An 11,231-nucleotide genomic window follows, 5' to 3' on the forward strand; every position below is an offset into this window, starting at 1 on the left:
GTGGTAGTAGGTCCGGTCTCCCCAGGTGGCTCAGACATACGGGCTAGTCCGTCAGAGGTCGTTGCCTTTCCTCCTGTTTTCGGCTGCTTTCTATTTTAGGGGTGATTCCAGACCTCCCCCTGGACACACCTACCCTCTGGGGTCAGCTGTCTGGGATCAGAGGTGGCTGTTTATTATTGTACTCAAGGATGGTACTTATTATTTTTATTTCACTGGAGCTTTAAAAATTATACGGATTATTAACTTAATAGTTGCTATTATCTACAATGTAGAGTTCATATAAACAGTTGTGCCATAAAATGTTTTTTAATAATTTTAAGATTTATTTTTAAGATTTCTTCAGTTAAATTTTTTTTAATATTAACACTTTTTTTATGTTTAAAATTATATTTTGTTACAATATATATAACAATATTCTTAGTTTATTTTTAGAAGGACCTCCTATTTTGAGTACCTACTCTGGTACATTTACAATTTTGTTGATCCCTTTCGGAAGAGTACGTTTGCCACCTCTCTGCCTGGGATCTAAGCCCTAGCCTATGTAGTTTGTTGTAACCACCAATTCTAAATGACGCCATCGAATTTGAATTTTCTCCGGAGCAGCAACAGCAGCTAGCACAAATACCCCTAATGGCCTGTGCCGCTTCGTTTGCCTGACAGTTCTCGTCGAGCGTCCGTGCCGTGTGAACGCAAAACGTCTCCAATCTCCAATCGCGAACTCAGACGAACTCGAGCCCAAAAATGCGCACTCAAGTGCTGGGGTTCTGTATTGCCATTTTGCTAATTGTTTGCCTCATGTAAACAACTAAAGGAGAGACGCGCCGTAATTAGATGCGGGTGCCAAGTGGGGCGGATCGGAGATGGGGAGCCCTAAGCAGCGCATTCGGCGGATTGGCGACAGCCTGCAGATGCTAACGCGGGAGGCACGGCGCGAGGTGGTGCGATGCGAACGTAAGTTTATTTTGCAGCACTCGAATAACAAAAGCGTATACGACATGTGGAACATGGAAATTGCATCATCAGACATCTAGCATACATAGCTATTTCAGATGTTTAATTCATCAAAAATCATTGGGTTTTTGTTAACATCTTTAGCCTGTAAGTTGGGCTGTAACCCATGACGGATACTAGCTTGGAATTTGCATAACTGGGAGACGTCATCGCCAGTTTCAGCTTTTGAGGTATGACAGGATTTGTTTATTTATCTGTAGGTGGCGGAGACCGGCCTTATTATGACATGTGTGCGGTGAAAATGTGGAAACGGATTCAACGCAATTCTGCTTATGGCGTGCCAAAACCATTAAAACCAGTGGGAAAACTGTTATTGGGTGATATTTATAGCCCGAAAATAGTTTCTTCGGCGATAATTGTTTAACTAGGTCTTGACAAATAAGCCTTCTTGGGTATTATTGGTAAATCGTTTCTATCGCAGATAACCCTATTTGGCCGCTGTTCAAGCAGATAATAATTTGTTTTCCTTAGCTAGAGTTATGTATGTACGTATGTATGTACATATATTGTTATTGACTTTTTCTAACATAATAAGAGCATGCCATTGCTTAATTGCACCACTGGGAATAATTGCAGTTTTATTAGGCTTTTAAATAATACCCCGGAGACCAGAAATGGGAAAAGTCGCCCTTAGATGAGGTTTCTGTTGTTGTTTAAATAATCTACAAAAAAACTCAAGATGCATGTCAGGCACGCGATTTGTGGCATATTCGACAGAGAAACACACACATCCACATGTCCTTGGAGAGCCTTTGGGCCGCTAATTAAATTCACCTTGGACGTGAAAAAAGCGGCGTGTTGTTTCAAGGTCATCGCCGATAATTGCGGCCATGGCAACTGCCCAAAAGCCGAAACAATGGAAAGGAGCATGGAAATAGAACAGGATTTCGGTCGTTATTTGTATAATCTCATTAATGTTGGTTTCTAAATAAGGATATTTTGGGAATGTTTGATAAAAATCAAGCAAATGGGGCTTTAATAGAACAAATTTCTTCATTAGTCATTTTAAGTCTTAAGTATACTTTTCGTAAGTACCAATCCACTCTATACATATGTACGTGTTTATAAAAGCGTATAAAAAACAATATACTTGAATAAGACAATGGCTTTCCTTCCCACGCCCTCTATGTTCTTCCCTGTACCCTCAACCTCAAGGGGGTCCACGAACAAAACTGAAAACAAAAACAAACTATTTTAAAGAACCCAATCAAAACAAAAGGCCAAAACAAAAACATACCTGAGCAACCAGTTGCAAATTTTTAAAATCAAAACAAACGCGAAGAAGCACTCTCTGGGAGACCCAAAAAATAAAAATAACAGAAAATAAACCCATATATATATTTGTTTTTATACGTTAGAGAGAAACCCATAGCGAGAGAATGGGGGAACTGGCTGGAGAATTATGGCTTGGCAGCCAGCCGCCTCAGTGTCTCAGCAACAGCCACGAAAAGCGGACGGTACGAAAAATTCGGTTAGCTTTCGGTTTTGTATCTTTTGGATGCGTGCCCGAACGAAGCGCTTTTTCAGTTCCAGTTCGGCGGGCAATTAACTGTGCCTTTTGTGCGTCGTTTTATGCAAATGATTGATATCGTCTTAGTGTAAATAACAAACATAAATTTCTAATCGAAACCCGAAAAGGTGTATCTAACCTTGGATGGCCCTCAAGCGGGCAGAAACCCTTACCCCAGACGGATGTCACTTTTCCCAAACCGAAACACCCACCGCTGCACGGGTTTCAAGCCACGGGTTAATTAGAATAGATATTCGAAAACGAGTACAAAAAGGTGTTAATACGGTTTGGTTACGTATACGTAATGTGGCATGGAAATAGAAATGGAAATTGAAATTGAAAACCCCAACTAACAGTTTCGTGTGCCAAATGTGAAAACTGATATCCAAAGTGTTTGAAATCCAATTGCAAATTGCTCACAGTCTAAGTTCGGTTGCTTTATTTTCAAAATAACACACAAACACATATAAATCGGCCGTAATTTCAAATCAATTAATCTCAATTATACTGATCGCTCAAGTGAACTGAATCGAGGCGAAAATAAAAAAATTCACCCAAAACACCCACAAAAGTTTCACTGCTCCATTAATTTTGACCGAACGCTGTTGGATTTCAGCTATATGTTTATGATCTCCTCTGTTTATTGTTTTTGTAATAAATTTCCATGCATAATTCTTCATTTCCCACAGTTGACCACGATAAATATTCACTGTTTTTCCCATAAAAATCGCATAAACTAAACAAACGTGGATAGATCCTATTTGAAGTCGTCCCATCGACAAAACAGCGCCTGAAACTGTTTAGAAAATTATGCGAATTATGTGATTAATTTTCTAAAAATAAAAAGAGTAACGTAACTCACTTGATAAATACAACATTCGCGGAGCAAAATATGTAAAAAATGGAGCTGATAAAAAAATACAAACAGGGAAAGCTAACCACAAGCGACATACGCACCATAAACCGTACGTTCCACATTTTCTTTGAAAACATATTTGACATTTTTTTTATATTTATAAAGATTACTAAGGGCACGGACACTGGGAATATTTTTAGTGCGGCCTTCAAGGGACTCGAGAAGGCTGAATAAAACATACTTTTTGTACGAAAAAGTATCCGAAAAGCATTTGGAATACCAAATTCCGAGCTATGACAGCCAATTGGTTGGGTTTGAGGTGAACTGTCTCCTTCTATTGACAGAAAATGTTTGAGTCAATTAAAAGCATTTCACGAGTTAGTCCATCAGTCATGGACGTTGCTCTCAGGGGGCGCGTCTTTCAGCATCAATAAGCATATACATACGCTCATATTTATTTCAATGTTTTGAAAATTCGCAGATGGTTCCCTAATGGATGGGTGCTTCCATATGCAGGACAGTGGGCCAAAACTTTCCAATAATTAAATTTCAAGATTAAATAATTTATGGTCTCTGAATAAAACCTTTATCTTGGTCCCGCTACTTGTTTAATATACCTAATTTTATCTAGTTTTTTATGGCGTCAATCGAATCATTAAAGGTGCTAACTTGGCCTAAAGCCTTTAAGGCCAATATGCTAATTTAAACTTTGTTCCAATTGCTTATAAAAAATTTCACACTTTTGCCGCCAAGCTTTTTCTGTGCCCTGACGTTTGGCGCCCTGTTGATAAACATTCCAGTGGCAGTGCAGTTTGTGCTTTGGCCCGATAAGTGAGGAACTGTTTGTTTGAGTGGGCGAAATCTCAATACGCATACGCCATGTGGTTCCTGTTAATGGCATCAGCGAATTGGCTTGAGTGCGAAACTTCCGGGAACACGTAGTCGCAGATGTAAACACAGGCGCTAGAGTACTTTGCAGAGTTAATTGTTAGCAAGCCATAAGGTATTTGAAATGTAAACTTCCGAAAAATTCAGAAGCACAACTAAAAAGGTTAAAAGTATTGTTTACTTATCCTTCAAAACCTCAAATCCAACAAACCTATTACCATTCACAAATATCTTCTTTTCAAACCGGTAAAATGTTCTTTGATAGAAACCTGCTGTGGAAAATATAGAAATCATTTAGTAATATTTATTTATAGTTTTTGTTTGTAAAGCTTTTGTCTCTTTTTGAGCCATATTCCGCTATGGAAACTTGGCCAAAAGCGGCTAACGCCCCCTGCCCCATGCCTTCTATCTAAAAAGATGAGCTAACGATTGTTAACTGAACGTCGTTACTGAATGTTTTTTCCGCACCCAAGTCCCGGAGATGAGAGCTGAAAAGGGGGAGCTTGAACTGGAATGATGTCATGCCACGGTGCCACTCTGCGGCAGATCATGCAACGCATAACCCATAGTAAATCGCTCCCAATATACTATAGATGTTCGTTGTGTGTCTATGGCTGAAAAAAAAAACAAAATTTGCTTAATGCGTTCAAAGCACTTGGAGCATGAAAATTGTGGTACCAGCTTGTGATCTATTCTCTCACACTGTATATGAACATTAATACACGAATTAAGCGAATACTATATAGACGAGCTGGTAAAATTCATCTGTCCATTATGGACCATAAAATTGGATTGGCAATATAACATTTTTCCCCCGATGCCATCAGACATTGTTTCGCTGTGGGACTTTTATTATGCACGCCGAGCATACTCGTATATTTACCCACGAATCTGTTTGTTGACTCTGTCCATCGGTTTATTTTCTCTTTATTTTGGAACAATATGAAATGAAAGCGTTGGGGGAATATTTGCATCAATTGAAATGAATTTTATCGAGAGGCAGTCACGGAATCGACGTCATCTGAAAATGTTTTGCTCAGACTCGTTAGCCGGGCTCTACAACATTCGCCATGATATCATGCCTTCGATATAACTCGCACTTATGTATAAATAATATGTATATATGCATAGTGTATATATGAAAGACTCGTTCACAGTTAGCTGATTCTTACAAAAAACAAACTTCAACATCGAATAAATATACATACCTTACAAGAAAGCAATAAATTATCGTACAGTTCCCCTTCCAGTGTAGAGTTTCATAATATCGTAATCCATTGTTGGCAACAGTGCGTATACTTGATCTATGGCTCCTTGCGAATCCATATACAGACAATTGTCTAAATATAGTGTTGTCTGTTTGCGAAGTATAATTTATAAATTCAAATTTTTCAGCGGTCCGTTTGATGCAGCCACATGTTTTTGATGCTAAATACTAGATATTGATTAAAGGTTATTCATAATATGAGAATTCATTGTTATTGGGGATTTTGAATTGGAAATTTACGGGCTCATTGAAACTAATATTAAAATAAATTCAAACATAATTTTTAAAAGGGAGTAACAAATAGACTGTGCATTTATGTTTCATGGTTTTTATTTCTTGCGGCTTGAGTTTGGAGAATACATGGGATAAGCAATATGCCTCTAGTGAAGAGGAACCCAATAACAAATTGATGCTTAAGCGGAAACCCCTAAATAATTGGTAGATCGATTATGAATTAATCAGGCTTGATGCCCTTAATGCATTACGAGACTTTTGGACCTCCTAATCTGCAATCAGTTTTAAAATGTATAGAATATTTTAAAGAAACCATTTTAAGCTTCAACACTAGATATAAGCACTTCTCCTATGTATATATGTTAAAAAACTGAAATTTCTCTGTAAAAATGAGTTTCTTTTCTTTTATTTTTAATATGTTGATAAAAATTATTGATAAATTAATTTTAATTTTTATCTTTTCTTGCAGATATTGTAATATGTCTGATGGTGTTTAATGCCATAGTTTCCCTGCTGTGGTGTGTATCTTTGCAAATGTTGACGGCGGATCTGCGCGAGGGAATCGTTAGTGCCAAACTCATCTTCCGAGAGCGAAACTTTGACCTAATGAATAATCATAGCAAGGAAATCCTGCATAGGGATTTCTTAAAAGCCACCCAAAGTGCATATGGTCAAAAGTATTCCGTGCAAGAAGTCACTCCCGGAACGCCTGAGAGCGAAAGCCGTAAGATGCAATTTTATTAAAATGTGTGTATAAATTAACAATAAAATATCCTATAGAAAGTGGTAGGCCAATCTTTAAGATATCGCATATCTACGAGTCGCTGGAGAACCGACCCAAATTGGAAAGATTGATCGCAGACCAGAAGGTTGAACAGATCCAAACCACCACGGCGGCTCCAACTCCAAAGATTGTGTTCAATGCCGAGGCAGATCGTCAGTTTCTGAGAACCAGTGAGTTCCTTTAATATTTGAAAGAATTAATTTTATTAAATAAAGATTAATTATATTTTTAGTGTTCCTCGACACCCATGCTTCCCATTGGAACCGTGCCATTGGCGCTCAGTTTGTTAACACATTTCCCGTAATATCCGTGGTCGTGGCTATAATTTGGACAGCCATGTGTCTGATTTTTCAGACGGGTAAAAAAAAGAACTCGTAAGTTATTCCTTTTAGATAGAATATCAACTGAATAACCATGAATCCGTTACAGAGTCCTGCCTAAACCGTGGCGCATTGTGGTGCCATCGATAGTTATATTTTCGGTGATGAGCCTTGGTAGTGTTGTGTACACGATTCTAACCAATGGACATTTGAAGCGCTTGTGTGGCCAATTGAGAGGGAATCTGACCAACCCAACAGGCATTAGCTGTGGGAGTGCCATAGCCCTATTGCGCCCAATCATCCACGATCATAACGTGTCACACGATGCCTACCTGGACCTGTTCCGTTCCAGCTACGTAATCGTAATGGTTTTGTGGATTGTGGCCCTCTTTATAATGGTACTGCGCTTCATCTTTGCTGTGGACTTTCAGCTGGTGGACATAGATGAAATGTTCGATCAGGGGAGAAATGGATCGGTTTTTATTCAACCGGTTTACACAGAGATCCTGCAAAAGAGCAGTCCACAGCATCAGAAGCCGGCGAGACCCAAGTCGGAGGATGACTACCAGAGTGCCAGATCGCACATCAGTGATCTGGCAGTGCCACTTCTGGAGGTACAGAGTCAGTCCCAGATTCCGCCTTCAAATTTGGCCTAAGAACCAAAATCGGGCAATCAGATTCGCAATCTCAGGTTTATTTTTATACGATTTGATTAGGATTAGGAATAGTTTAAGGATATTTTATCTAAACTAACCGAAGAATAAGTTTTAGCGTGCTTCACATTGGAAGCTTTTAAATAATCTATATTTAAATGTAACATTTTTTGTAATCATAGTGAACTCGTGCCTCGAAATCAAAGTTAACTAAACTAAACTTATTCAAATACTGTTAGCCTTTAATTCTAAAGTGGCCGTTTCGAAAAGTGAAGCATTCTTTTAGGCATCACTAGAAAAATTATTTAATAATTTTTTGAAAGTTAAACACCACTTAGAGTTGAACCATTTATAAAAATCCAATATGTTTATTTGTAATGGAACAGTCTAACCAATGACAAACCAAAACAGTGCGAATAAAACACAAGTGTTGTGCATACGAAACATAAAACTAATTTAAAGCAGTTTCATGGTAATGGTCTTAGTCTCCAAATAGTTGTCCAGACCGTCTTTGCCCAGTTCCCTGCCAATGCCAGAGTGCTTGTAGCCACCGAACGGAGTGGAGGGCAGAACGGCATCATAGCAGTTGATCCACACAGACCCGGCATCCACATTGTTGGCGAATTTCAGGGCCTTGTTAATGTCATTGGTAATAATGCCGGCTGCCAGGCCGTATTGCACATTGTTAGCCCGATCGATCATCTCCTCCAGGGTGCTGAACTTGAAAATGGACTGCACAGGGCCAAAGATCTGAAAGGAAAATAGTTAATAAATAAAAAAAAACTATTGTAAAGCAGAACCCACCTCCTCTTGGGCGATGCGCATGTCGTCCTTCACGTCGGAGAATACAGTAGGTTCCACAAAGAAGCCTACGTTGCCAATGCGCTTGCCTCCAGTTTGCAACTTGGCTCCTTGCTTTTGGCCGCTCTCAATGTAGCCCAGGACCTTGGTCAGCATTTCCTCATCGATCTGGGGTCCTTGTTGGACATTAGCCTCGAAGGGATTGCCCACTTTGCGGGCCTTGGCCTTGGCAGCCGCCTTGGCCACAAACTCGTCGTAGATTTTCTCGTGCACGTAGGTGCGACTGCCAGCGCAGCAGCTCTGGCCGTGGTTGGAGAACAAAGCCTCGTGGGTGGTCTCCACGGCAAAGTCAACTGAAAGGGTGAAAATATTCAGTAAGAAATAATAAATTTAAAAAAGTAAACACCTACCATCCGCATCGTCGAAGACCACCACTGGACTCTTACCGCCCAACTCAAGGGATACACGTTTGAGATTCGACTTGGCAGCCGCTTGCATGACAATCCTGCCAATGTCCACGGATCCAGTGAAAGCCACCTTGGCAATGTCGGGGTGCTCACTGATGGCTGCTCCCGCAGTGGGTCCAAAGCCATTTACCACGTTGATCACTCCGGCGGGGAAACCGGCTTCCTTGGCCAGGGCGGCCATGTGGAGAGCCGTGAGGGGAGTCTGTTCCGCAGGCTTCATGATGATGGTGCAACCAACAGCCAGGGCGGGTCCCCACTTCCAGGCCAGCATCAGAAGCGGGTAGTTCCAGGGAATGATCTGACCCACCACGCCCACGGGCTCCTTGCGGGTCATCGAGGTGAAGCCACCGGCAGGAATGGTGTCACCAAAGAACTTGTCGGTCCAGCCGGCATAGTACTGCAGGGTAAGGATCGAGTAAGTCACATCGAAAAGCGCCTCTGGGTAGGGCTTGCCATTATCCTGGGTCTCCAGACTGGCAAGGAATTCCTTGTCTCGGTCCATCAATCCACAAAGCCTAAAAAGGATGTTAATAAAGACATCTACGTGAGGTATGTTTTTTGAAAACCTCACTTGTTCATCAGATTTGTGCGCTGCAGAGGACTTAGTTTACGCCAGTCGGAGTTGCGGTGGAAGGCCTTCTTGGCTGCAACAACTGCCAGGTCAATATCAGCCTTAAAAATAATTGCACTTGTTAAAAAAAAACGAAATAATTTTAATCAATTATTTGACTCACCTTATCTCCCTCGGCGACCTGGACTATCTCCTTGGAGGTGGCCGGGTTGAAAGTGGCAAAGGTCTTGCCAGAAACGGAGTCCACGAACTCATTGTTGATGAAGAGCTATAGATAATATTAAGTATTAGTAATTTTATAATAATTTTTGTAATTCATTCATTTACAACCTGACAATGATGCGGTTCGCATTTTGAAAACCTATGTTCAAATCTTAAGAAGCTGAAAACACATATCCCCTGACTTGATAGTAATTTGTAAAATCTATGCACTTTTTTCATTATTATAGGCCCTGTTAGTGGGTACTTTCAAACAAGGTAACACAGTTTTGATTGGTCCATTTCAGTTAAAAGGCGACACGCGAAACGTGTAAACAATGTAAATGATAATGTATGTCATTCTGGTCACGATTAGAGCACAAAACGAAACATTTGACAACAAAATGAAATAACATTGTAATTCTTGTTAGGAGCTATTATGGGCTATTGGGATAAGTTCAAAACTAGTCTGTAATCACTATTTATCTAGATAATTAGGTCCTTTAGAGTGAAAATAACTGGATTAAATGGCAAAAGTAAGTTTTCTTAGTGATTAAGAATTGTGAAAAAAGGAACAAGAAGGAATCAATATTGTTTCTGAAGTTAAAACCATTTTTACAAACTTTTAAGTTAAAATATTAAGTTCAGATCAAAGTTCTTCTTTGATCTGACCATTTTTAAAGCTCGTTGAACTAATTGTATCAAAGTCTCATTCATATCAAACCCCTCTTATCAGCCTACGAGACCTCATAATTATTATGGCTTTACTTTTTCGAATCTGTTTACTTCAAGTCAAACATCTGGAGATAACAGACAAAGACACCCTGTTTAATTTAAAAAATATGTATGTATGAACATATGTTTGTTAAATGTTTGCAAATTGCGACACAAACAAGTTTGAATTAGGCTGATTTTCGTTTGGAATAAAAATCAAGTACAAGTATTTTATGAATTTTAAAGGCAGATTATGGGAAAATGCACTTGGCAACAATAGAATAAAATTACTTACTTTGGTGTACTTGGGCTTGGCGTTGGGATCGGCCATACTGATGGATATATGTGTGTATATTCTTTATATTTATTATTCCAAGGAGACAAGAACCCCAGACCGTCTGGCAGCAAGTTGTCGCGAAACTGAAACTGCAAAGCCCGCCAGATGCCGCTTTTATAGGCTCCCTGATAACTTGCTATCAGTGTTTTGTTTTTGGACTGCTGTTTATTACCTTTTTTGCTTTGCTTGTGGTCCGTACCTCTGAATTATCTCACATAAATGCCGGCCGGCTATGTGCCAAGCAAGTAAATATTTGTACATATATGAACCCTACAATCCAAACAGAGCTTTTTTGTTTCTTACAAATTTGTGTTATTAATTTTTACTTTTTAGTGGAATTTTAAATATTTTTTATATCTTTAATTTTAACAAAATTTGTAATTTTTTATTAGATTGACAGCATCCAACTGTGAATAGGGAAGAAAATAAACATGTATATATACCCTATATTCCATGTTTCGAATAAAGCTTGTTAAAGGGTGTGGGTCTTTACTTTTAGAAAACTTGGCGGTACGGTTTGTGTCTTTGGTGTGTCTTATACTTCACAGGGTGACATTTTCAAAATGGAATTATATTCTTAAAATAAAAAAAAACAGGTTTATTTTGAAAAGCCCAATCAA

The 11,231-nt window shown here is 39.3% G+C and overlaps 2 protein-coding genes across 6 annotated transcripts; one reads left to right on the forward strand and one right to left on the reverse strand.

Moving 5' to 3' along the window:
- The first annotated feature begins 711 nt into the window (after positions 1-711).
- On the forward strand, positions 712-7,874 carry LOC108128201 (uncharacterized). 4 transcript variants are annotated; one of them, XM_017245656.3, is made up of 6 exons: positions 2,433-2,468; positions 3,211-3,486; positions 6,236-6,490; positions 6,547-6,720; positions 6,783-6,924; positions 6,980-7,874. In XM_017245656.3, exons 2-6 carry the CDS (start codon positions 3,423-3,425, stop codon positions 7,524-7,526), a joined length of 1,182 nt encoding a protein of 393 aa, XP_017101145.2. In that variant the 5' UTR covers positions 2,433-2,468; positions 3,211-3,422; the 3' UTR covers positions 7,527-7,874. The 4 variants fall into 4 exon arrangements, with proteins under 4 accessions (XP_017101144.2, XP_017101145.2, XP_017101146.2 ...); XM_017245657.3 differs by having other exon boundaries at positions 2,452-2,482; XM_070281230.1 differs by lacking the exon at positions 2,433-2,468 and adding an exon at positions 2,621-2,795.
- LOC108128199 (aldehyde dehydrogenase X, mitochondrial) lies at positions 7,872-10,715 on the reverse strand. 2 transcript variants are annotated; one of them, XM_017245654.3, is made up of 6 exons: positions 10,570-10,715; positions 9,526-9,630; positions 9,363-9,463; positions 8,735-9,306; positions 8,328-8,677; positions 7,872-8,273 (listed from the first exon to the last, which is right to left on the reverse strand). In XM_017245654.3, the coding sequence occupies exons 1-6, from the start codon at positions 10,603-10,605 to the stop codon at positions 7,980-7,982; spliced, it is 1,458 nt and encodes a 485-aa protein (XP_017101143.2). In that variant the 5' UTR covers positions 10,606-10,715; the 3' UTR covers positions 7,872-7,979. The 2 variants fall into 2 exon arrangements, with proteins under 2 accessions (XP_017101143.2, XP_070137328.1); XM_070281227.1 differs by lacking the exon at positions 10,570-10,715 and adding an exon at positions 9,693-9,831.
- Between the last annotated feature and the right edge of the window lie 516 nt (positions 10,716-11,231).

The sequence above is a fragment of the Drosophila bipectinata genome, chromosome 3R (genome assembly GCF_030179905.1).
Source record: "Drosophila bipectinata strain 14024-0381.07 chromosome 3R, DbipHiC1v2, whole genome shotgun sequence".
In the NCBI taxonomy this organism is placed as follows: Eukaryota; Metazoa; Arthropoda; class Insecta; order Diptera; family Drosophilidae; genus Drosophila; species Drosophila bipectinata.